The sequence below is a fragment of the Papilio polytes genome, unplaced genomic scaffold, assembly GCF_000836215.1.
Source record: "Papilio polytes unplaced genomic scaffold, Ppol_1.0 DF820844.1, whole genome shotgun sequence".
In the NCBI taxonomy this organism is placed as follows: domain Eukaryota; kingdom Metazoa; phylum Arthropoda; class Insecta; order Lepidoptera; family Papilionidae; genus Papilio; species Papilio polytes.
Window position 1 is genome coordinate 323,072 of NW_013528360.1, and position 27,989 is coordinate 351,060.

Here is a 27,989-nt window from a genome sequence, read left to right on the forward strand (position 1 = left end):
TTATTTATTAAATGTGGGTTTTATCATTTATTTGTTAAAATTCAAATAAAGGCAGCCTAACATATACTTATTCTCATAACATCTTCAATGTTTTAAGTAATATTCTTTCGAGTAATAGTAACTCAATTTTATTATGCTTCTATTTCTTCTTTTTAAAGTATATTCCGTTTTATTTCTTTTTATTGATCAAATTTCACAAAACCAAACAGTGCCTTGAAAATAAATTTGAGCATAGTAATTGACTGATATAAGATTATTATAAAACACAAATGAAAATGATGAAATCACTTAATTTCCATTACACAAAATCAAATTGAATTTAAAATATGAAATAAAATAATACATGAATGTAACAAATAAATACGTTAGCGGTTATCTTCCAACTTGCAATACTTTACTTTAAATATTTGACGAACATTTGCCATAAAATCCTTTCTTCTTTTCTAAAACTTGATTGTCAACTGTTGCCGACGATTGCCAATTGCTGCCAACGATTGCCAACTGTTGCCAACAATTGCCAACTATTGCCAACTGTTGTCTACTTGAGATCAACGTCATCTCCCAATAGATCGTCGCACTCTTTCTCCCACTTATCATCTCCACTCTTCTCCGCCACCACCTCGTACTCTTTCAACTCCGCTTCGAGTTCTTTCTCCCATTGCTCTGAAAGTTTTATTATGTTTTATACTTTTAACATTCAGGAAAACAAAATAATCAATAATTCAATTGTAATTTTACCAGAATGAAATATTTTGTCTTCGTTAATTTCTTTGTTTAAATTATTTATCATCGTTCTTTTGGGATTGGTCTTTTGACTTTTGATATTACACATTTCTTATTACCATTTCAAAGCCGGAAATTTCGTTGCGTTTTACATTCGCGACTTATTTTAAGGCATACTTTGAGCTAGAAATTTGTAAATAAAAATGCAAATGCTATTTTAGAATAATATAATTATTTCAATTCATAATAGCTAACTATAAATGCCATTAATAACTATATGATTTACTAAACATTCCTTTACTGACAGAGTGTCCCTACACAGTCGCTACGAGATAGTAACACGAATATAGGGTTTATATGTTGCTAAAATATATTTTTATCAACTAATACAGATTATAAAAACATATTAAGATAGCAGCATTAGACTTTTAATTTCTTGAGTCCATTAGAAAAATTACTCTGAATTGTTTTTCATTAAATTAAAAAAACCTACAACACAAAAGTTTCGTAAACTTATAAGATAAATTAAAAATAAACCATCTTTATCCGTACTAAAGTGTCCATTATGAGATCGACGCAAAACCCTAGCCTTAGTATTTAAAATAAGGTTGAAAACGAGAAAAACTAGGCCTGTACGTATCACCAAATCCGCCCCCTAAAACTAGTAGAAGTTTACAAACTAACAAACACAACTAAAATTAAATACTAAGCTATGGCATTTCTTTTAAATTGAATTCACTGATTGAATTGTATGAGATATAATTGACCTGTCACAGAAGTGATATGCCTGCTATAGAAAAATGTATTAAATCGGATGAAATTAGTACTTTAATTTTTCCGTACTTACGAGGTAAATCTAAACATTCATTACAAACACGACTACTGTTTAGATGTGATTTTAAATAGTAACAACTGGGGAAATTTTAATACTTGAATCATTTTTTTTTATTTTTTTCTAAGAGACTTCAACATACAATCATTATGCTCCTCATTAATTAAATATGGACAAACTAACACACAGATATCAGAAAAATGGTGTTTCAACATTGCTACGTGGAATAAGATGGAATAAAAAAGACCAACTTTGAGAAATGCATCGAAAATATATCGAAACCAATACCAAAAGCAATATTATGTATAGCGAAGTTATTTTAATAAAATATATAGCAATGTCGAAACCCACGAATATTAGCAACATTTCTACGGAACAGAACATTGATACATATGAACATTATCTTATTTACTTATACATATATATAACATTCAATAGACATTAAGAATTTCTATAGGGACTAGAAAAATTTATAGACGTATAATTTATATAAGACTCAAATCTATAAAACGTACTCAAACTAAAACAAAATAAACTCAGCATCTCGGTTAGTTTATAAACCAAATAATACGATAAATATTTATAATTGAATGCAATATTACAATCATTTCTTTCGTTTAAATTGACAATATTTCTATTTTAATGAACAGTAAATATTTTAATGAGTAAGTATTTTAATGAAAGTTTGAATCATTAAAATCTAATAATGAACATATTTAATTAAAATAAATTATAAACTCTCCATCTTAACTGAAAATAAAATTTGAGTACGTTTTATACATTTCCGTCAAATAGTGTCAGAGATCTTTAGTCATATAAGACGTAGCAGTGACGTTAGACGTGGTATGTAGTCATTCCTCAAACATACGATATAACAAGGATGAAGATATGAGTACACACAGATATACAATATATCTCGAAACGAGAAACATATAGTAGAAACAGTTTTATTCTATACATAACGTTAGAAACAACACATATAGGGAACGTGTAGACAACAGTTTAATATGGTTGATAGAACAATGAAATGATTAAGTAAGTAGTAAAATAAAATCATAGACAAAGAATGAAATAAAGATTATTAGGAAATCCAAGATAAATTTCCAGAACATTCCATTATTCTATCAAGAAACAAGTTATAATGAGCTTCAAACACATTCTTACAGAAAAGCATCGTTTGGCGATTTTATATCAAATCCGATTTCAAACACAAACTATTCGAGTCAACACCGGCGTAAGGGCGAGATGGGGCAATGGCCCAGGGCGCCAAAGGCGCGTAGTAGAAATCTCGCCCAGGGCGTCGTAATGGTAAAACCGGCCCTGTAGTACATTTTAATATCCGCGAACCTTTTAGATATGATAATAAATCGTCAATACGAATACGATCGGGTGTTTCGGGATGTCCCTTTGGAAGTCCGTGGCTCGCTTAAGCTGCATTCCAGAAAAAAGAAAAAAATCGTAGTGTAACAATCTCGATACAACACAGATATTCCTTTTGGTAGAATTACCGAAATGTTGCTTTCTCGCCAGATCTTAAGACGTTCAGAATTTCTCAAAGTTGGTAATTTTTAACACGTCAATCCAAAAGAAATATACCATTGTAATAGAAGAACAATGTCAGTTGAAATCAGTCTTAAAAATGAATCAATAATGAAACAAATGAATGATAAATAAATCAAACTAAAATAGCACAAACAAACAAATAGGAACTCCTGTTTAGAACTTAGAAGACAAAATATCTCTAATTACAAAAGAAACTGGGACTTCTTAAATTATTTAGAGTTTACACCGAAGTCTTACCATCGTCGTTTTCACGATCTACTTTCAAAGACTTTATTCGTTTCTTGACATCGTCTATCGATTCTTGGGACGATTTCTCTTTGGATATCAGTCTGTCGCTTGCCGATTTAACATCTGACCGTGTGAGGAAAAACAAAACAAATGAAATAAAAAATAACAAACAAATATGAAAAATAAAATAAAGCGTACAATGTATCTGAAATGAAAAACTTCAAAATTCAAAATAGTGCAATAGTGTTATAATTAATAAAAAAAAAAAACATTTAAAAACAATTTAGCTTATGTGTTCGATAAGTGTAAGAATGACAAAAAATATCAAGTAAAAAATGTTTAAGGAAAATCCTAACCTAACACATGAAGTGTCCTAACCTAACAGATCCGTACCTTGCGAGTCGTCGGCGCTTTGCTGGCGGCCGGCGGCGGCGTCCGCCTCGTTAGCCTGGCAGATCAGCGACAGGCGGTAGAAATAGTTCCGCCAGAAGTTCTCCTCCGTGATGCTGCACACAGAACAATATTGAAAAATAAACTAAGAACAGAACAACCACACAGCAATTGACATATCGATTTAAACTCACACTTTGGGTACGAGATCGAAGCGCATCTTCTCGAGGTTGGGGTCCTCAGCCATGAGAGCGACGGCAACCGGGTACATCTTGTCATAATCGAAATCGAAATCGACGCCGGCGGGAGGCGCGCGAACGAAGTTACGTCGGTCCTGCAACGGTTGTACAACGCTCAGTCTCAGCACAGTAAACAAGAAACTTGCAGCAAACTTATGATATACAATTTGTAAAAAGTTAAGACTAGCTATCTACGAATGTACTTACAGTGGAGAGAGAAAGGCACTCCTCCTTGAGTGCGGCTTCATTGGGAGCCCCGACCCAGGGGGGCACGGCGGCGCCACTGCCGCGACCTTCCTGGCCCTTGATGAACGCGTCCTGCTCGCGGTTGAACTCGCCCAGGATGCTCTGTTGGCAAGACGAGACGTGATTTACAGTTGTCTTCAGAACCTAGACTACACTATATGGCGTAGTTTCATAATATAACAGGGGTAGTTTTCTTTCTAATCCATAAATTTTCGTACTTTACTTCTACACAAAATTGTCTCATAATCTTGTGGTCAGGATTATAAAGACTCGAGTAATTAATGTGGAATCTTAGCAGCTTCTTAACTTTGTAGTGCTACGATAGTTCAAAACTTTGTAGGTGAAGTTTTGAATATTAACTGCAAAGTTCAGTCTAATATAATGTTCGTTAAAGGCGATAAGTTCGCGAGTCGTTGCCAAAGCAAATAGGCCGTTACCACTCAAATTACCGGGAGCTCATCGATTCACTCGAATTTACGAGAAAAACCATTAATCTTAATGCGGAAGAGGGAATTTCTGGCGAAAGTCTCATTAACCTTTACTGGATTCGCTCTTGACGTAAATTTAATGGGAAATCTACGTCTTCGAGGAGAATAATGTAATTTGATCCGTCATATCGAAATTCATAAAGATTATTTTGGGACCTATAATTTCAAATACAAGTTGTTGATACTTTTTATTGATATATTATAATCTTGTTTGCTACTAACTTCTTGCGAGTTTTAATATATCCCCATACTATTTAAAGAAATAACCAATATGCTCTAGAAAAACTAGATTAATCGAATAACTATAATCGCAGTCTATAGGGCTTCAAACAGGTCGTTGCCTGACTAGCATTTCAGCGAACTTTCAGTTACAATAAACAATGTGACATAACACATAAATACCATAAAAACAAACATTCATCTTTTCTATATTTGGAAGTAATAGTGCCACCATTTTGAATTGGTTGTAAAAGTCAAAAGCAAGGTCGGAAACCGTTGGGAAGCAGAAATATCGTCGCCTTCACGTGAAAAATCGAGCTTCTTTTGTGTGAAATGGCCGGCAATTGAAAGGCTTTTGAAGGACCGGAGCCTCTAAGCACGATCATAATAGTCTACGAGCCTTTAAAAATGTAAGAGATATTTTATATTCTGTTCTCTTCATTCAATATACGTTGTTCCAATGTTGATAGGTTTACATCTTTCAGCCGTAAGCATTAGTGGTCAAAGTCGAAATATACCAGGTGTCCCAATTAGCGGCGATGGACATTGTAATTTGAAACAGAAGTTACAAATCAACAAATTTTCATTAAAATTCGTGTCAATCAAATAGGTTCTAAAATATCAGAGCAGTTAAAAAACCCAATTAGCCAAACCATAACCGGAGACGAATCCAATCTCTTTGTTCATACGAAAATTTTAAATGAAAAATATTGAACATTTCCATCTCGACTTTATTAAGGCAATTTTTCTTTCCGGTTACTTTGGCGAAGGTAAGATATAATGATATTTTCCTTCAAAGAAACAAATATACCCTGAGAACCGGTAATTTTACAAACTTCCTCGATAAAACATTAAAGGCATAACCAGCAACATTTTGGCCCCACAAATTACAAATAAAAAACTAGAATATACGAATGAACATTGGGATAAATACATTAAGCTTAGTAACATCAGAATGAAGGAAGCTGACAATTCCGATAAGGAACAAAAGAAAACCGGAACAATGGCTTGCTATTGGACAAAGAACAAGTGTATAGGGGACAGTAATGTGATTGTGAAAGTTGCAATTAAGTTAGTAATGTTGAGACAAACTCCATTACTGTACTCAGTAGATTAACAATTATCGCTACAATAAACATAACGTAATAATGATTTATTTAGAAAGAAACAAATATAAATTCAAAAGGATAAAAGAGACTTTTTTGGTAAACATAAAATGGTGATACCTTGTATATTGGGATAAGAAGGCTTGAGATAAGAATCGTGATAAACTCGAGTAACTAGGGGAGCGATCCATCACTTAACTAGGACAAGGAAAACTTTGTTCCTTTTACATTAAGTTACTTTGACTTAATTTATTTTTATTTAGTAACCAAGCTAGTAAAAGTAGCAAATAACTCAAAGAAGTTAAAGAAACGTTTAATTAAAAATAACTAAAAAAAAAAATAAGTCCAATCAAAACGTTTTTTTTTTTTTTAATAATATAAGGTGGCAAACGAGCAAGCGGCCACCTGAATCCACCGAAATGGAAAGCCACCGCTGCCCATAGACATCCGCAAATGCAGATGCATTGCCTACCCTTAATTGACAGAGAAGGAGACGCACATAAAGAGGACATTTCCCCTTCCTATGCGTCTCCTCCACCGTCAAATCCACTTTTCCTTCCCATTCTTTCCTCTTAAGAAAAGGGTGGAAAGGGAAAGGGACTAAAACGATGCCTCCGGCACCACACTCATCAGACGAAATGCGGAATTGCTTCCACTTCACGCCTGTTTTCTGTGTGGTCGTGGCATTACACCGTGCGAGCCGGCCCATTCGTGCGAAGATGTTAAAGCGGGCTCTACCACTGTTAAACACTGTTATAACAAGCCAGAACCCGGTAAGTAACTCAATATTAGTCGTAAAAGTAAAACATGTAACACTTTTGTACAGAAATATAACACAAATGATTCCTCATCCATTATGTGACAAGGGATCAATGAATGAGGAATACGGTAGCAATATAGCTAATGATGTAGATGGGCAGCATTACGAACAAACGATAGCCATCGATCAAGAGGACGGACGAGCGCGGGTAAAGGTACACAATGGAACAGAAAGTAATTGTTTTACCATTATAAGAGGGGAAATAAACATTTACTGGATAAGTTATATAGAATTATGGGGAAAATTGAAAGAAGCATGTCGATCGATCTCATATCGATAGCGTAGATGTCTCAGGGGGGTGTCAGTAGGCTCTTAACTTGGAACCTGCTAGTTTTGGGTTCAAATTCCGCTGTACTTGAATGTTTTACGATTTTCTAATTTCATACTCACGTTCTTAGGTGAAGAAAATTTCATGATGCATCGTGGTAAACCAACCCGCAGTTTGCTAGCGTGGTTAACTAGGACCAAGTCACCCCTAACATTGGAGTGAGCTGATGACAATAATTTATCGAGATCTTTGTAATGAATGTCATAGATTTAAATTTATAGTGACGACGAGATATAACAGTTACCTTAATAAAGTGACATCATATAACCAGCTTAATAAAAATTTAAAATGGAATTTTAAAAGGCATACAAACAATGAAAATGTCATTAATGATACAGACAAGAGTGTAACAATGGACGATGACGTCACGGGAACTCATAATGACGCGCGTGACAGTAACAAAGCTCCAACTCGTATAACGATGTAACTTCTGCTAGTTATAGTTAACAGAGCTATAGATACAAAGAGATTTCATTTAAAGTTTTCATACCATCTAATAATCCTATAATACTAACATTATATAAATGCCACAGTTTAGATAGATGTTTGTTTGTTATAGTTCGTAGTCTAAACGACTGAACGGATTTCGATGAAATAAGGTATAGATATAGAGGATAGACTGGAAGAACACATAGGCTAATCAATTATTAATTCCACACGGGCGGAGTTGAGGGCGAAAGCTAGTATTAGATAAGTTTGATCATCGCACCTTTCTACAATCGACGCACGTAATAAAAGAAAGGAATAATAATTTATTTGTATAGGTTTTTCGCCAGAAACGAACGGCAAAATTTAACACAATCGTGTAATATTAATAATCAACATTATATCAATGTTCGCGCATAAACCCTCAGAGATATAGCCTCGTGTAAGCTAAACGTCCTAAAAGCTTTTAAGCAACATTAAACTCGAGGGTTCTTTAGCAAATTCATTTTACTAGAAGTGATAAGGGTCTCGGAAAATGGACGCAAATCCACAAAGTGAGAAGCAAACCTGTTGGTGACAGTAAATGTATTAATATAAATTATTTCGTCTAATAATTTAAATACATAAGATTATCCGGAGCCCTAAAAGCCCCAGTTTAATTTATAATAAATAATAACTCTTACTATATTAAAGAAATATATTTTTCGAGTATATAAACGTCTTTTTTTATTACTGCATATTAGTACTCCGGTACACAGTTTCAAGTTTAATAAGCATAGTTACATAAAGTTCTAAAACTTGAGTTCTTTGAAGTGCTTCTAAGTTAGAACATTCTCTAAATATCAAAGCTTTTCAAATTAATTAACATTTAGGTTGCTGAAGCGAGACTCGTTTCCGAGAAGGTACAGAGCAGTACTGTCCTTCACTCCAACAAATTACTTTATACCTTCTATGTAAAATAATTATATACGACGATTGAATATAAATAAAATAGATTGGAAATAAAAGACATAACTTATTTATTTACGTAGTTCAAGTATAGAAAAAGAAAACAGAATATTTATGCTAATAATAAACAGAAAAGATTTGATTGTTTCCATTGAAAAGGCTCCGAAATTACTAAATTAATATCAAAAATTTTTTGGCCTTTGAGAAGCTACATTATCATTGAGTAACATAATCAACGGGAAGGGTAAAGTTATGAAAAATTAACATGGATCGAATTATAATTGTGACTATATTTCATGTTCGAAAGGCCACATGATATTTACAAAAGATTAATATATTCCTTTATAAAAAGGTTAAAAACGCGATATAAGAAATAACCCAAGTCTCAGAATAATTAAAAAAGTATTTTTTTAGACTGGCTTAAAAATTCGTAGCATCTGCGTTGAGCTACGTGTGCGCAGTTACGCTCGTAGCTCAATGAGAAAACTTGTCTGGCCGCTAGAGGGCAAACTACAAGGGGTAGAAAGTTTACCGTAGCCGTAACGACGCCCGTTATTAAAGCACTTTATCCAACTCTATTTGAAGTATACTTTTTGTTGGAAACGCTTTGTTCTGCGAACCATTTTGATTAAGGGGAAGTGACCTTTAATAAAATTTATTACGCTCCCCCTTGCTTTCTTAAGATGTTACAATTTTTTCTATACTTCAGTGTTTATGAAAGTCGATATAAAAGTTTCAAACGTAAAAGTTGCTTGAATAGTAGTATAATATAGTAATAGTATCTAATCTTATAAAATCTTTGTGATGTTATGTCATAAAAAAATGAATATCTTTTATCGATTTATTCAGATATTGCGAATTTCAATTTCGAGTCTCTGTGCACACTACTTTGTGTCATTTGATGCAACATTTATATGATATCGTAGATTGAAAATATGAGCTTTATGAAGATGTCATATAAATGGAAATGAAATATTTCATTGGTCGTCTCTTAAAGATATGAATAAAAAGTATAACATTTAAAGGAAAATACCATGGAATAGAGTGTTTTAGGGTCATTGTATAGTACATATACGTTGTACACAAGTAAAGCTGACAAAACATACCAATAAATAAAAATAATACACAATAAGAACACCAAATGAATAAACAAGAAACCCTTAAAATAACTGAATGTATTCGAAATGAAAAATAAATGTAATACAATACAGGAATACGAGAAAATTCTGGAAGATAACGTCTCCGTGAACAATGGAGACGCGTCCCGGCTCCGGCGCGCTAACATAATTCATGTCCTTGTTATCCATTTTTACGTATTTTTATAGAGTAAAAAAAGATAAAATAGGAAGCGCTACATTTCCCTTCTAGTACTTATGTAAGAGTTTAAAGTTAAAGTAATGTATCTTAGTACTCTATAAATTCTGGTTTAAAAGGTACTCTATATAAATGTGGTTATACAAAACTTGAAAACAAACTCCTTTCCGACGAGCGTGTGGCGTAACCTGTTTTGCATAACAACGACCCTTGGATAAGTTTAAAAGCTCCATTATGTAGTTTATAATGTACATTAATCTTCCTTATGTATCTAACATTTAAGCGAAAATACGACAAAGTAGAACATCAAATACTTCACTAGATATGCCCGTGCGGCTTCATCAGCCTGAAATTATAAAAAAATAACTTTAACTTATTATTTACATTTGTCAAGTTCTCAATAGCAAATGTCAAAATTACCGTAACTTTTCTTCCTTAATGTTGGCAGCTTGTGGTTTATGGTCCCTTTGCTAACTGATTGCTGACATCTTACGCCACGAAGTACTAAGTGTTTACGCTTTATTATTTTAAGTGTAGATATGTATGTAGCTTTAAGTCAGTAGAGACTTTAAAAATCCGAGAGAACTTAAGACCTAGAATCGATAAGTTATCCGAGGCGACAATTCGGCGCACGGCTTTTAACTCAATTCAACCTCGAATATCTGAAAGCGTTACCAAAACTATTTTTGGATCCCATCCAACATTTCAAACTTACGTAATTGAATCCATTAACTAGAGTATCTATTGTTAATTTATTAAATTGTTTCTTGTCCGAGAACTTTCGGAAAACAGTATTTGTATATAGTGTATAGACACGGACAAGAATAAATCAGAATATACATTTTATATGAATTAAAAAAAGTTATCTTCCTAATATTATAAATGCAAAAGTTTATATAGATGGATGTTTGTTAGAGTTTGTAGCCTAAACAGCTGAAATACCCACGATGAAATTAGGCATAGATGTAGAGGATAGTCTGGAAGAATATACAGGCTACTTCCTTTTTTTTTAATTCCACGCGGACGGAGTTGCAGGCGACAGCTAGCATAACATATTTGCACCGAATTTATTTAAATTCAGAAAAAGTGACGAATAAAAGTAATCGTAATATAACTAAGTTGTTTTTACAAACACGAAAAAACTAAAAGTCATCGAAAGAAATTATCCTAACGTAAAACTTGGCAAAATAAGTTCCATGAAAACGCAAAGTAATCTATTTAAGTAATAACATTGGAGATTAATACAACTTTCTTATACTATTATCGTATACTCCATTAGGCGAATTCGCGACCATAAAAGCGTATTACATACCCAAACGTTATTGTTAACTGGAAAAACTTTCAGAGTAATAGGGCGGTACATAAAGAAAAAGAAAATTTACATTTCACTTATAAGGCAAAACTTAGTTTTACCTTTTAGGCGCTTTTCCATATAGATTATTGTTATTTAAGAAAATTAAATATTGTATTTGATTAATAAATCAATCGTAATAAAAATTGGGGACCAAAAGTCACAAACTTCATAGTTAATTTTCAAAGCGAAACTCAACTCTACCTTATAAAAGGCAAAAGATCAAAGCAAAACTTATAAATTCTATCTTTGTAAAGTTTTCATCTCGTTAAGCAGGAATCGCACAAGATGACAGACCTCGATGAATATAAAGAGGGTAGAACGAAATTCGACAATCGTATTACCGTTCTACTAAAAGTTTAGTCCCACAGGTCCATCGAAGGCGAGTTTTATTACCAAGTCATAACTTTACTTTTAACCTAATATAAAAGTAACGAAATCAGAATTAAACATCAAAGTTCAATCCATTTAAATGAAAACAAAGAGCTTATTGAATTGGACCAAAACCTTTCTATAATAATTGGCGCTTGCGGAGATATAACATTGGTAATTTATGTCGAATTAAGTTAGTTTTTCTTGTATAAGTTTTTACGATTGTAAAAGATAATAGAATAGATTACTGATACAAGTGGGGTTAAGTAGAAAGCTAAAACGTGCAATATTCAAGTGGTAAAAGCAATCGAGCAATTTTAACCCCCGGAGAGTAACTCTGAATCCTATTCACGCTCGTTGAATTTCCCGACTTATTGATTTTACACGAGAGAGCGATTTGCGCATCGTATACACGCCACTGGAATAATTTGGGCTGAACGAAAACCTGTATTTGCTAAACAATCGATTTTATAACAAGAGAAATAACAAAGTTATGAAGAATCTTATAAGGACGGAAATTTCAAAATTAATAAAACAATTTACAATAAATCACATATTTCATATCTTGTTTTATAATTTTTTCTTAGGTATTGTAATATGTGAAATGTGTGAGAATATTGAATTAAACATCGTAACAATGTCTAGAAAGTTCAACCACGCTAAACTCAAAAGCTATGTATTCCCTGTAGTGATAAATGCAGGCGGTATTTCCACCGTGTTGGCGCCTGCCGGCCGTCCGCCGCCGCTTACGTAACAGCGTGTATTGATCGGGAGCGGCCGCCCCCACCCCGCGCCCTCCCGCGTGTCCCCCCCACCCACAGCCAGCTCCGCAAACCCGACCAATAGGAGCACACCATTTAATTTTAATTCGATGGCCGCCGTAACGGCAACACTGTTGATTTGTCAGCAATGTTGCCACATCGCGTGGCTTTATGCGTTCCGATTTCTGATTCACGTTTTAAACACATTTCAAATTGTTTAGATTTACTTCCTTTTTCGCATGCTGAAGTTTTCTTACACATAAAAGTATTTCAATAAAGCAGTTACGTGCGGTTTATTGCCGCTGCGGGAGAAGTTTATTTAGGCGAGTCAATATAACCCACATAAATAAGATTTAACATCTTGTTTGCGTCAATAGATTTGTTCTTTGATGACACCAAAATATACGAGTTTAGAAATTAACCATAATATAAACTGCAAGTTACATCTTGTATCTAAAATTTACTCAGCAACAAAAACTGTTTTCATTATTTACAAAGATAGTCTTAAAATGTACATAAGTAATCGGTCCTAAGATTAACGTCACAACTTAGGAGGGATAAAAGGGGATGTCTAAACTTCAAAAGGCTTGAAAGTTTGCCGACATCGACCCACGCTTATCCGACTGATAAAGACTGGAAATGACAAGCGTGGAGTTAATATAATTTACTAAACTTTAATCAAAAACTAACATAGTAATTATTTTTATCAAAACATTATTATAACGTTAAGACTATCTGATCTAGTGGAGATATATTACTGTGAGGCGAGGACATAAATTACATAATCTAAGTGGCATACTCTTTAGAGTTCTCCTAAAAAATCATTAATTAAAAATGCATTATTCGTACAAAATACATTATCATTATCGTCATCAACTTGCCCTTAATCCTTATAGAGGGTCGGCACAGTATGTGCTGTTCTTCCATGCATCTCTATCAGCTGACATATCTGAATCCACTCCTTTCTTAAGCATATCCTCTTTCACACAATCCATCCATACTTTCTTCGTCTTCCTCTTCCTTTGTAGCCATCCACAATCATTCTTAACACTTTCTGGTTTATGTCTCCATCGTCTCGTCGCATAATATGTACAAAATACATTATAAGTATTAATATTCTATTTAAAGAACTGCAACAAAATACTTTTGTTACTGTCTTTCTACGGTGAAAGCGGACAGTAATTTATTTAATTGCTAACATATGGAGCATATGCTTATAATTTAACCTAATTTTATTAAAACAAAGAGAAATACGATGTTTTTATGTAAATAATTCAGTGGGGTAATTTTTATGTTGTTGCGTGCTGGGAAAAATTACTTCTATTTATATAAATTCCTTCAGTAAAGTAAAAACAAAGAAATAGAAGCTACAGTTTACTTATTAACAAGTGACATAAATGGGTCACTTAAGGGACATTTCCATCAAATCTGGCCCCTAATTTTTTTTATTACAGTTGCAATTTATTTTTACTTAAATAAACAATGACGTAAATGTGATGCGTAAAATGACGGTAGTCATTTGCGTTCATTACTCCCGCCCCCTACATCCCCCACAGCCCCTACGTCACTCGTAATCAGTTGATTAATTCATTACGCAGAATAATACGACGGCTCTAATTTTACCACTGAGATTATGTAAAACGATTTCGTAAATCTCGTATTTCCTAGAATATACGTTTAACTTGATAAATAGAAATATTATACCCGCATATAAAATAAAAAGTAGGGTTTTACACTACAGTGTACATCAGTTCTAATATTCAGAATTTAACTTCGTTAGTTTATAAAATAAATTTACAATATAGTATACAAAAATTATTAAAGCCATCATAATTTATTCGCCGGCACTACCGCCGTACTTTATCTACAAAGAAATTGAGTAAAAATTTTCTGGAGATATAATTTTCATCAGATCTCCGCAACAGGAACCGAAACGACGGACCCTCCCGAACGAACCGTGAAATTATATTTTCTGCTACAAATAAACAAGTCAAACATCGTAAAGGAATGTTGGCAAATATACCGGTTTTATAAGTCTACATTTTAGGTTGTCTCGTTACAGCGAGATTTTACATTTGCTTTTTTTATTTTTTCACAAGTTTTCCATACTTTTTAGGTTACATTTTTCTACTTTGAAATTCTTTGAAAATTCTGAAAATTTATTCTGAATGTAAATAAAAATTACTGTAGAGGTTAGTTATATTGTTAGTTCCACTAAATCATAGGATTTCAGGCAAAAACATTAATTTCTGTAATACATAATTTTTACATATGTGTGCGTTATCGCAAAATATTTATAAGAATACGGACGCGTACACGTAGTCCCCTACGGTTTCAATCTCGTAGCGCTACGAGATTGAACTGTCAAGCTACATGAAACAGAAAACAAGACGTGTTCGTAATCTTGTTACACTTTGAGAATATCAAGGCCTTTCCTTTACATGCTTACTTAACTTCGACTTCCTAAAATTATTAAGATTTCAAGTTAATCTAAGTAGAGAGTTAACCAAGGTCCGAATTTATCAATTTGTATTAATTATTCGATTACCCTCTCAATAATAGATCATGTTTTAAATTCCTATTGCGATCTATAGATCGGTTAAATTCAAACCAAATAGATTAAAAATAATACCGCGGCTGAGCAAAAATCTGAAATTGCGTAGCTAGCCAATCCAATCACATTTTTCATTTCCAACGAAAGTACAAGAAATAAAGCCTTAATTAAAGGCTAGTAGACAGACTAAGATCAAAGTAATTACACTTTAAAAATCCAAAACAAACACCGAGTTGAATTCATAAACATGCTATCTCTTGCTTTGAGGGCACACTTAACAGTAATTGGCCTGCGTATCAAACAATACTTTGAAATGCGAAAAAAATGTGAAAAAATAAATGTGAGAACCATAGACCACGCTACAAACAAAAATTGAACCATAATTTACTTATCAATATTTCCAAATAAAAATATAAGATACTAGCTTTCGCCCGTGACTTTGTCTGCGTGGATTTAACAAATACTAAAGTGAGTAACCTATGTGTTCTTCCAGACTATAAATCTAGGCCAAATTTCATCGAGATCCGTTTAGGCTACAAACTCTAACACAAATCCATCTATCTAAACTTTCGAATTTATAATATTAGTAAGAAGTGAGATAGTACGATATTAAATGGAACCCCTTCGGTCCCATAGGTTTCTATTGAGTGAAGAATTGTATTTATTCGTTTTTAGAAACACGCAATACATATTTAAAAATAAATTTATTCTGAAAGCATATACATTTTAATAATAGAGCAAAAGAAAAAATATAATTTACTTAACTTGGAAACGATACTCCGATCCCAAGCAATCCAAAGTTACATCGGTTATGAAGACTGAGGCAAAGTAATTTAAGTTATAGTGGGGGCTATTTGTTGCTGTCCCAAGTTACGAACGGGGTGGGGGATATATTGCTTCGATATTACTACTTTTATACAATGATAAAATTCTTAATATTTCTATATTTTCAAAAAGATACCTATAGTTTTTACTACATTATTCTTATTAAATGTATGAATTAAGAGGCGAGAAATTTATGTTCTAGTCACCCCTAATTTAAGGAAGGCTCTGAACCCCATAATGGTGACGTCTAACAAGCTAATGATATATTAGCTATCATTAACAAAGATGTAACAAACAGAATAAAATCTCTGCTTACCACCCTTGGTTACGGGCTCAAGCCCGGCTCTAATATATTAAAACAACATTCAAGTGTTGTTTTAATATATTAGAGAAGTACGTAAAAATCAACGGGATTTTGCATATAAAGTTAATTTGTAAATCCCATTAGAGAAAAATTTGATGTAAATTGCATATTGAACAAGAAATTGCTTTGGGGAGATGTAGAGTTTAGGGGTTCTGAAACCTGCGAGCGAAATTAATTTATTCAGCTCCAGGAATCTGATATTGGATTCATATTTAATCTCGATTGCGGTTGCCCCAGCAGCCTTTATTCAGCAGTAAATTTAAGATATTAAGGTTACGATTAAGGTATTTTTAAACATTACAAAACATCAACATAAAGAAAAGAATAAAGTATATTCTAAGCGTCTACAATATTTAAAACATGTCTACTAAACTCATTATTCCTTGCAGTTGAAAAACATTGACACAGGCAAATTACCTCCATCAGTATTCGGAACAAGAGACGGCAAGACTTTGCATACTTGCTCCATTTACTGTCGAGGAAACTGAAGACAAAAGGCGATTAAAATAATGAACCGATTAACATAGTAAGAGGATAAAATGAAAAAGCGATACCTATTTTATATCGGAACTTGGTAATAAAGGAACATTTGTTTGCAGAACTATAGAAAATGTACATTTAAAACCGATAATTTTTAAGCTATCGCCTACAAACTCGACAGAGCTGAATTAAAAAGAAAACTTAGTAATTTATATGAGCCTTTTAGTGATACCTTTTCAAACAAACGTCCATCCATTCGCCTTTAACATAAGTAAAAATAGCAGTAATACAGTAAATAAAACTAAAAGTAGGTAGGTGCCGGAGGCCTAATTTTTGTCCCTTTCCATTTCCACATTTATCTAAATAGAAAATGTTTTGACGGTGGAGATGTATAGGAAGGGGAAATATCCTCTTTATGTGCGTATACTCCTCCGTCGAATTAGGGTAGGCAACGCATCTGCAATGATGTCCATGGGCAGCGGTCGCTTCGCCAGTTTGGCGGTTTCAAGTGGCCGCTTGCTCGTTTGCCACTTCGTTATATAAAAAAAGTAAATTGGTATTCAAGCTAGTTTAATAAAATCACAAACAAGGTATTCGAAGATATAAGAGTGAGCAACACGAAATAAACTAATCTAGATATAATATTACAACTATATATAACCTAAATAACAAATTCCTAAACATTTAACTTTAATGTAGAGGCAACGTAACAATAATTCAGACAGGGAATGGAATTTATTTGCATGAACGCGTTGCGAAGCTTTGAGAAATGTTTTATTCATGAAAAGCCAAGTGTAACTGAAAATAACTTAACAGACGATAAAAAAGGTTCTTTCGAGTGTATTTACTAAAGCGCTGTGATATTGCTTTTTTGTTTTTTGTCAAGAAAAAAAATTTCTCTATGTTAAAAAGCCTACACTCCTATATTAGTCTATCTTTAAAGGGTTGACTAAACGCTTAAAAAACATTAGCGTAAATTTAGGGCCAGTCCCACCACTGGCTGATAAAGCTTAAAAATTTGATATTTCCATAACAAATTTTACACGTTGGATTGTTATCAGACAGTTTACAATTTGGTGGGACAGACCCTTAATCTCTTTTAGTCGCAGTTACCTTGTCAATACGACAATTAATGACTTTCAAAGGGTATAATTACCGTCCATATCCACGTATTCAATCAGGGGGGTAGCATCCCTTTCTATTAGCGTATATATCCGTTAAGTGAAGGGGAAATGTAATAAAGCTCCAGCTTAAAAGGAAGCAAAGGTCAACAGTGAGGAGGGCTCGAGAGGGGTGTAGGAGGTGGGGGGAATTGGGTCAATGTGACGCTGATGTGGGTCGCACCTATTTCGATGAAGGTAACACGAAAAATCAATCAAGTTAAAAATCGATGTTAGAATATTCTTTTTTTATTAATTATTCACAATAGATATTTATACTGGTGAAATATATATTCATTAATAAATAATAATGATATACATTCATTATTTTTATTCTAAAGGGGGACACCTAAACTGACCTTTACAGTTCTACACGGAGTTACATTTTCTCTCTCTCTCTCTTATGGTCACAAAATCAATAATTCCGTAGCATCGCTATAAAAATTGTGAGTTTAAAAACAGTAATATAAAATGTCACGCAAGCCCACATTTACGATTGTCATACACCAACGTAGGTACTATTTTGGGAATTCAATGAACGGAATCTGTAATTGAGTCAAAGTTATACAACCAAACAGTTGAACAAACTGGAACAACAAACATTTGTTCAAACTTTGGACAAACATTAATGTTAGAAATATTAATGTAAATTGTAATTATACGACTAAACTAAAGATATTATTATCATATTATTATTATAAATGCGAAAGTTTAGATGGATGGATGTTTGTTAGAATTTGTAGCCTAAACGGCTAAACCGATTTCAATGGAATTTGGTACAGATGTAGAGGATAGTCTGGAACACATAGGCTACTCGCTTCTTTTTTAATTCCACGCGGATGAAGTCGCGGGCAAAAGCTAGTATCTTCATAAAACTATCCACATAAATATTTAGACATACTGCCTACAGACGATAGGGACAGAAACCATAAAGTTTTAAGATTGAGTGTGGATACAAAGGTAGAGGAAGGAAGAAAGCATGGATGGATTGAAAGAGGATATGCTTAAGCATCCCTTCTTAAGAAGGGAGTGGATTCAGATATGGCTGACAGAAATGTATGGAAGAGCACATACTGTGCCTGTGCTAGGATAAGGGCAAGTTGATGATGATACTGTCATTTTTTTAGTAAAACTATTTTTATAGACTTTGAATAAAATAGTTGGTATAAAGCATATTTTTAAAAGCAATATAAAAACCTATGTAGGCCACAATCGATGCACACCCATTCCATTTCAATTATTTTAAAACGAGCCAAATATATCGCACTATACAAAATCCAATCAACTGGGATTGAAGCGACGTCTGTTACGAGAACGGTATCAAAACAGTGGCGATCAGTGACGTCATCGGAAATAAAGTGCACTAAAAGCGATGACTATTTACTGTTACAGACTAAAGGCTGGTAATTCAATTATTAATCAAGGCTAAATTTATTTCTCCAATTAGAGTAACAAAAGCAGTACACTATTGCATGCAAATTTATTTCCGAGTCGAAGTAATTTTCACCCTCGCCACCTGTCCTTATTCTACCCCTGTACATTCTGCGCATCAGTTTTTCGTCCGCCGGGTATATCTCTTCCGTCATCTCAATCACTTCCTTCATGATCACAACACCTTTCACGCAATCCATCCATCTCTTTCTAAGCCTACCCCTGTACACTGTTACCATGGTGCAGACAAATCGGTTGGGATTACACAACGTCCCATTTACGGTTGGCAGGCCGCCAATCCGGTGCCAACCGACAACCCGACGCCAATACGACGCCGTCTAGTCTGCAAAATCGTACAAACCTGTTCTACTTCATACCACTCTCATTATTTGCTCATCTATACTGACATTATAAAAAGGGAATATTTGTATTTATGTATGTACTGAAATAACTCAAAAACTACTGGACCGATTTCCAAAATTCTTTCACCATTGAAAAGCTACATTGTCACTCAGTAACATTAGCTACGTTTTTTTTTAATTTCACGCAGGCGAGGTCGCAACAGCCAGTTATTTATGAATTGGCAAAAGAACTTTCATTAAAAATCTTTTAGATTTGTCCCCTTGACAAGATTGGAAGCAATCTTTGTACCAAAATCACACAAATGGGCAAATATGTCCAGTTTGGCCATAAAATAAATAGAAAAGTGTTTAGTAAAGAAATGTTTTCAAATGATCACCGCTGATTTCAACGTCGTCAACTTGGTCTTACGGTACACCATAATTATATAATGCATCTAACATTTCATCGTAACTAGACTACGAACTACGTACTCATAGCTGCAGTGTACATTTCCTGCGACGTAGACGTTAACAAGGCTTCCGGGGCCGCTGTAACTTCATCAGAATGCATTAGAAACTCGGTGGGGCGTATTAAAAGCCACCATTAGGTTGCGGACACACTCACGTTACTAGAATTTAGCAAATACTTTAGAAATATAAACTGTTAATATATCTATACTGATATATAAAAATATCTAGAGGAGGAAAGAATTGAAAGATTTTTTTGTACGTATTGATATAACTCAAAAACTACAGGACCGATTTCAAAAATTCTTTCACCATTAAAAAGCTACGTTATCGCTGAGTAAGACAGGCTATCTTTTTAAATTTCACGTGGACGAAGACGCGAACAACAGCTAGTTTATTATAAAAAAAGACTGTTATAGTGTATTTGCCAAATTAACATTTCGGAAAGTGCATTTCAATAATTAAAAAAAAACCAAAAAACACCGCCCTATATCATATGATTCAAAATAAATGACATAGTATCTTTGTCTCTATATGGAGACTAGATACGGTATAAAAGGCTTTCAATTTAATGAACTCTGAGCACACCAGTGTATTCAAGGCTTTACTCAATACCGCCTACGCGCCAGTTACACGAGCACACTAAATCAAACTCCCCTCACCAACAGAGTAAATATCTCCACAACACTGACGTTCAAAACAAAATTAAGCTCTAACAAAGTTATGAAGCTTTGACGTAGTTACAGCGTAAGTTTAATCGCTTTTCGGACGAAATTTAGATTCAATTCCATACAGTTACACTTTTTTATTATAGTTGAATTTATAATACAACAAAGTGAGTCCAAGCTCCCCGCTACGCATTACGTAGCGTGGTAGTCTACAAAGTGCTACGTAGTAAAACACGTAGCGGTATTCTAGACTCGCCAAAATGTAAATATTGGTATTTCATAGTTAACAAAGCTACAAATGAAGTTTAAAAGTTTAATTCGAATAATAAATTTAACCACGAAACTTCAATGAAGAAAACAGTTTCAAGTTTTCTATAAATAAATTATATTAGAAAGTAATATAGTAGTTGTAATTTAATATCAACCCTGGGGGTAGGTAGAGACAGCAACGCCCACATTGTCTAGTATTATCCACGCCGCATTACATGAGCATCCGACAGCTTACTTGGCTGTCGGCCATTATACTGGCTTCGATTGAAAACAGGATATTAAAAAATTTGCTACAAGACGTTATAAGGACTTGCTGTTACTTAAGTCAGATTTAAGTTAAGTACAAAAAACAAAAGATTCACGGCGAACTAATGACGGAGTAGAGATAACACCCATCTTAGGCTTAGTACGTAGTGTTCAGTACACTACATATAATGAACTGCAAGTAGCCACTCAACAGCTGAAAGGGTCATTTACGAGCAAGCGGCGGGAAACAGGTCGAGAACGGAGCTTAAATATCGAACGAGCTAACTCCAACCTAAGAACGTATTCCACAAAAATTTAAAGTGAAACTAAATGTATAAGCTCCAATATTTTCAACAAAGCTTCTGTAAGAAATTATTTCAGTAATATAGTTCATTCGGACCAAGTGCTAGCACAAATTCCCAATTCCTGTTATGTCGAAAGAAAAATACAGCTTTTCTATTTCGATTCTATTACGTAACGCGTCATATAATTTCGTTGAAACCTAGCTAAGGAATATTGAAGGCAGTGCGAGACTCGACAAAAGTAGGTCAAGAGAATGAAGCAATCCAACAGGGAGTTGAATTTGACAAGCTTCATTTTATAAAAGTACGATTTCACACACCCTAATTACACATCTCTTACTCCAAAGCAATTCGATTCAGGAGTTATATAAAATAGTAATAGCAAGTGCGTAGTAAATTTAGTTCAAAAACAGAAGTCTCAAGTCTCAAATAAAACATAATAAGAAATTGTAACGTAATGATTTAATCCATCTACCCTACATTATCCGACCTCAGCAAACTAATACGAGGGCACTAATGATCCCAAACCGCCTACAATCACAGCCACCGCTACTTAACTACGACCCCTCAATAAAATCCAACGACCAAACACTTCGGTCCGTTTACTCAGGCGACATTACGACTGCTCTGAATGATTACGTCACAGGAAAGGAGGTAGTCATTGCTTCATAAGAAACTAATAAAGAACATTGTAAAGGTAATCTAGTTGTACGTAGTAATTAATTGCATTGCTGATAAGATAATAATGAAGCTTAAGGAGACGAAAATACCTAAAATAAAAAAATACTATTTTTGATTAAGATGCGAAAATATAAATGCTGAGAGTGATTAGCTAAACCGAATAGTATAAACTTGATGTTATCAAAATAGAATAATTTACCGTTAAGAAAAATCTGGGAGAAGGTATATTAAGGGCTTGAATTTTTAAATGTAAGAGTGTAAGACTCCAATCGTTGAATCCAAAAAGAGAAGATAACATTTCAGTCTCTAAAATAGACTTGTATTTGATTGTCAATAGTAATCAACTTTGTCAAAAAATGATAGGTAAAATAATAACTTAATGATTGGCTTCTGAAAGCAATAAAGTTGGCGTGGGACTTGGCAAATAACATAATGAGGCTATTTGGCACTCAAGTTGGACAAAAGTCATTAAATCGATCATAAATGTTTTACAACTACGTAAAATTTCTAGACAAAATATTAAACGACTAGCTAAGTCCTATGCGACTTCATCCGCATATAATTATAAAAAATTCATTTTATTGTACACATTTGCCAAATTATCAATTGCAAATGTCGACATGACATGATGTCAAACCATGGCAACCTTGATTCCTTGATGTTGGCAACAACTTATGGTCTCTTTCCCACATTGGATAGAAATATCCAAAATAGTCACCCGCTAAGTTTAACGGCGTGAAAATATATAGCCTAAAGCGTGACGTAAGTATAGGGCTTTTTATTAAAAAAAAGAGTTATTCGAAAATATACTGTGATTGCTGACATCTTAGGCACCAAAGAAGTGTGTGTTTACGCTTTATTATAATATACATAGTATAGATTAGACAGAAGTAATAAAAATGTAACAAATGTAGTGATTTCCTTACTCAATAGGAGGTAGACACAATAGAATTAAATAAAGAAAAGCAAATTTCTTTTACAACTTTACAACTTATGTAACCGATTTGGCAACACTTCAAAAAACAACTTGAATTCAGACAACTATAATAAATCAAGCTATGCCTTTTACACTAAAAATGTTGGATAACATAGCTCAAGAGCCAAATAAAACTTGGCTTAAGTTAAATTCTTTAGGCCTACTTAGCTAATGATATATTTTATTGTTCACTAACTTATTCTAGGCATTGTAACTAATGTTTTTATATCTTAAGCTTAAAATGTATGTATTGCTCCTGTTAACAGAACTCAAATTACGACCGTTACTATGTGGCCAATATTGTAATCTTTTGGCTAAAACCTTAACATGCTTGATCTGATTGCATAGACATTTTACAGAGTAAAAAATGTTACTTCTTACTTATATTATAAATGCGAAAGTTTAGATGGATGGACGTTTGTTAGTTTGTAGCCTAAATGACTGAAAGGATTTCGATGAAATTTGGCATAGATTCAGAGGATAGTCTGGCAGAACACATAGGATACTTAGTTTTTTAATCCCACGCTAACAGAGTCGTGAGCGAAAGCTAGTATTACATAAAGAATAAATTTCTCTTATATCATAACAAATATCCCAAACAATAAATCTGAGTTTGCGAGCCCCCGTACATTGGGAGCGACACGGATAATAAATTGATATTTATCTTACTTTCAGATGCCGCGCGGTTACATAACTAAGGTGAATTTTACGATAAAACGTGAAATATTTCTAGATTTTACTATTGTCTTTGTTTGTTATATACTTTTTAGTATCTAGGAAAGTAAATTAGATGTTTAACCGAATTATTTGACTAAGTTTTTACTTGAGACATATTTGTTAATAGTGGGCGTAAACGAAAGTCTAGCCACAGAGATAGAGATGGTCGACGCCTATGTTGTGTAGATAATATTAAATAATTGAAAACTATTAAAAAACACAAAAAATCATCAAATGTGATAATAAAGAAATATTTTACGACTTAATAAACGTGACTCAGTAATACAACAGTAAAAAACAATGTTCATGATAACAATACATTTTATAAATAACCGGAAATACTATTTCAAGACTTCAATCTGAAAAAAATTTCAGCGTTCACATCCCGTACTTTAAGCTACTTCTGAAAACATCCCAAAAGTTACAACTTAAAGCAATACTACTTACGTTTTCTTCCACCGTCTTCTTGATCTTGGCACCAGCCTCGCTGACTTTGGCGCCGGCCTTGTTGACGGCCGAGTACAGGAAGTTGCCCAGAGACTTCGCCCCGGCGACTGCCTTCGTCGTTACTGTCGATACACAATGGAACTATAGCTTATATACGAATTTGTACACAGAACAATACGCTTGATGTTATTACAAACCCGAAGATTCTGTTAACGAATAGATTTTGATACTAATTACTGACCAAGATGGGCAAAAAGCCAAGATACATTTATTTTTATTTTATTAACAGGGGATTATTTTACGCAATGGCAATCAATACCACCCTTACTGGGTTGATTGCCACACAGTCTAGGCACCCTTAGGTGGTCTTCAAACTCTTCAGTTGAGATATAGATAACAACGACCTGGCAATGAGACGCCAAAATATTTAAAAAAAAGTATAATACGTGAACATGTCTGAAATAAATGGAATACATTTCTATCCTAAACTTGATAAGAGTTTCAAAGATTAGACGGCTCTTGGGAAATCATCTGAGTAGAAGGCCGATAGGGTCAGACTATAGAGACGAGAAAATTGCATCAATAAACAATTTCAAGTCTGTAGAAATAAAAATTATTTACCTTGAAATTTACTGAAATGAGTCATCGCCATTCACATTTAACGAAATGCGGAACACGTAAAACATAAGTAAAAAATAAAACGTGACCTAAATAACTATAGAAACACTACAGAGTTTAAAACATAATTAAAAAATAAAATAAAAAGATACTAACACTCTTGCATATCAGGCACTTCTATTGCATCAACTGAGAACAACTTTTTATTTCCTGCACCTGAAACTGGGCATCAACAAAAAAAAACATAAAGCAACTACAAAACAAAAAAAAATAAAAAGGTCATACAGTAAGGAGAAAAGGGTCATACAATAATGATAAGGGCCAAAGTAGTACCCTGTGGCACTCCATAGTCAACGGCTAAAAAAAACTTGCCTTTACTTACCAGTCTTTAATTTCTAGATACATTAAATAGACCTTATAAAAGCATGATTACACGCTATACAAGCATAGCTAGATATGTGCATTTTAGCAAATTAAGTGATCAACGAAATCAAACGCTTTACTATAATTTTTAGTGTTTGACTTACCATTGCCAACTCCACCTGGTTGTTCCTCAGTTGGAGTACCGCCAGTCGACGCTGGTCTGCTGTCCGCTCCACCGGTAGCGCTGCGTCCAAATTATACATTACACATACTAAAAAAAAATAATAACAAAAAAAAACCATAAAGTGCATGCAAAACATCCAATAATGTTTAGTACATTACCAGGTACCTTGTTATGTAGTATTTTAATAGGTTTTCTAGAGATCTTGCGTGAGTTTTTAATAATTAAATCGTAGATGTGAGCCTTCTGTTGTTTTACGTGTTAGAACTTGATAATGTTAAAATAGACAATAACGATTTTTTCGAGTTTTTAGTAACGCTAAATTAACTAAAGAGTATCGATTTAGAGCGATACATGACCGATTCTATACATAAATTCGGGACTGCAATGCGGATCTATTGTGAATAATTTAATAGGTTTATTAATTACTTGATAATAATGCAACAAATCAAATCAAATCTTTTTTGAACAAATCCGTATTTTGCTGACGTAAATCCTAAGGTGAACTACATTCATGTTCTAACCATATTCAGTAAACGTATTATTGCATAGTTACATAACACGTCTGCGCAAGTGATGTTGCCACGCCCATTTTTTTTAAGCAAAAAATCCCACAAAATCTACCCATGTAGATTTATTATTCCCAATGGACCTCAAAAGAGAATCGGCCGTAAAGTTAATCTGATGATAGATAACACTGTTAAGATAAACTACAACTTACAAAAAATAACAAAATGAATGAAATATTAATATAACCCATAAGTAATACTTTTTTTTGGATTTTTTTGTATAGTTTTGTGTATTTTCATGACAATTTGTTATACCTAAAGTAGGTATCAGTTTGATTTCATTTTTTGTTATATACTTGAATTTTTACTTCCTGTTTGCCCCTAGGAACTGCTGATTATATAAGATAAAGTATGGAAACATTTTTTTTGTTTAAAAAATATAGTATCATAAAATATGCACAATGATAAAGAAAAAATGGGGTTAGAGCAGAGTAATGAGTTTACAAAGTTATATTTCTAGATGCTTCTAGAATAAGAAAAGAAATGTTAAGTTTTATTTGCTTTGTATAAAGTAGATGTATGTTATAAAAATAATTGTAGACATGTGGCCAATTTGAAAAAAAAATATGACATTTTTCCAAATTTTATTTTAAATTTTTTGTTAATTTCCAAATCAAAATGAAATATGAGTTTAGGTCTGGATGAGATATTTTGTAGAAATTTTGATACATAGCTGATATGCAAAAAAAACGTGATTTTTTTTTAAATTGGTGCATCAAAAGCAAATGAAAAGTTGATGATAAAGCATCTTTAACTCAGCTAAGCATTTGTGCTGACACAATATTAAGAAAAGCAATTTTTGTTAAAAAATGTATTGAAACATTTCTATTGCTTTGCGATTTTTTACATTAAAGTTTAAAATTTAGTGGCATGTCATTTCTATACCATAAAAATACTTCATCTACATTTGAAATTGATATGTAACACAAATTGTAAAAAAAATGTAAATTTTTTTTTCATAGTAATGACATCCAATAAATGAAAAAAACTAAAAAAAAATTGTGCAAACTCATTGCATCTGCCAACCCCGTACCTATTATACCTGGAGTTATCATCATCATCCTTCCCCTCAGGCTTGGCTTCCACTGCCTCAGCTGGTTCTGGAGCTACCTCCGCAGCCTCTGTGGGCGCGGCTTCATTTTTTCTTAAACCAGGAATGGGTATCCCGGATCCCAGCCAGCCAGTCATCTGTGACTTCACGTTGGTGATCAGGTCCAACTTGCTGGCTCCCTTGGTGGGACTGTAATGATAAGAAATGTTAGGAAATTTCATCATAAAATAAAAAAATTGTTACATAATCATAAATCAGAAGTTTTTTTGCAAAATGGTTAGATAATTTTCTGTGAAATTATACAATTGACCTAATTCTGTTGGAAGTACATTGTAAATTATGCAACAAAGGAAATAGCACAATCTGTGCATTTTTAATAGAACAATTAACAGCTGTTGGTTTCTAATAGTACTTTACTATATATTTCTGCAGATTTTTAGTTTTAGAAATTTTAACAAAAATATATAGAACGAAATAGAAACAAAAGAAGTAGGTAAACAATGATATTGAGTGCCTTTGTTTTTCGCCTTCCGCCTGCTCTCCAGTGGCGTCCTTGGTTGGGGTGGGCACCTCTTCATCTTGGGGCTCGCCCTTGGCTGCTCCCATCCACGACGAAACCTGATTTGTGAGCCCTGAAAACATTTTCACTGGCACTAGCTAGTCAACTACACGGACACAAGCACTCTAGTCTTACTACGCCGCGACACAAACAGACATGACACGCGCGAGACGTCTGGTAGGCGGCTGTGGGAAGCGTAGTCAGCTGAAAAACTAAATGGAACACCGCAATCGACCAGGAGACACGGACCAAGTCTTCATTGCGCATGAGAACTTGCGCAGATAGGGTTTTCCGCGAGTTGCAATAACATTAAACTTAAACGTCAAGTTTTGCAAATCAATAAATAATGTCATGTCAGAAAATG

At 33.7% G+C, this 27,989-nt stretch overlaps 1 protein-coding gene across 3 annotated transcripts; it reads right to left on the reverse strand.

Annotated features, from left to right (window-relative positions):
- Positions 1-37: 37 nt before the first annotated feature.
- On the reverse strand, positions 38-27,974 carry LOC106110168 (synapse-associated protein of 47 kDa). Of its 3 annotated transcripts, none has more exons than XM_013291896.1 (10): positions 27,581-27,974; positions 27,058-27,255; positions 25,430-25,509; positions 25,059-25,124; positions 24,285-24,406; positions 4,183-4,323; positions 3,931-4,070; positions 3,740-3,852; positions 3,356-3,469; positions 38-663 (listed from the first exon to the last, which is right to left on the reverse strand). In XM_013291896.1, the coding sequence occupies exons 1-10, from the start codon at positions 27,706-27,708 to the stop codon at positions 539-541; spliced, it is 1,227 nt and encodes a 408-aa protein (XP_013147350.1). In that variant the 5' UTR covers positions 27,709-27,974; the 3' UTR covers positions 38-538. The 3 variants fall into 3 exon arrangements, with proteins under 3 accessions (XP_013147350.1, XP_013147349.1, XP_013147351.1); XM_013291895.1 differs by having other exon boundaries at positions 27,049-27,255; XM_013291897.1 differs by lacking the exon at positions 38-663 and adding an exon at positions 2,286-2,986 and having other exon boundaries at positions 27,049-27,255.
- Between the last annotated feature and the right edge of the window lie 15 nt (positions 27,975-27,989).

Coding starts and splice junctions, on each gene's coding strand:
- LOC106110168 (XM_013291895.1), bottom strand. CDS start 27,708: ATGTTTTCAGGGCTCACAAATCAGGTTTCGTCGTGGATGGGAGCAGCC. Junction 27,256..27,580: donor GCGGAAGGCGAAAAACAAAG/GCACTCAATATC, acceptor TTATCATTACAG/TCCCACCAAGGGAGCCAGCA. Junction 25,125..25,429: donor ACCAGGTGGAGTTGGCAATG/GTAAGTCAAACA, acceptor GTTGATGCCCAG/TTTCAGGTGCAGGAAATAAA.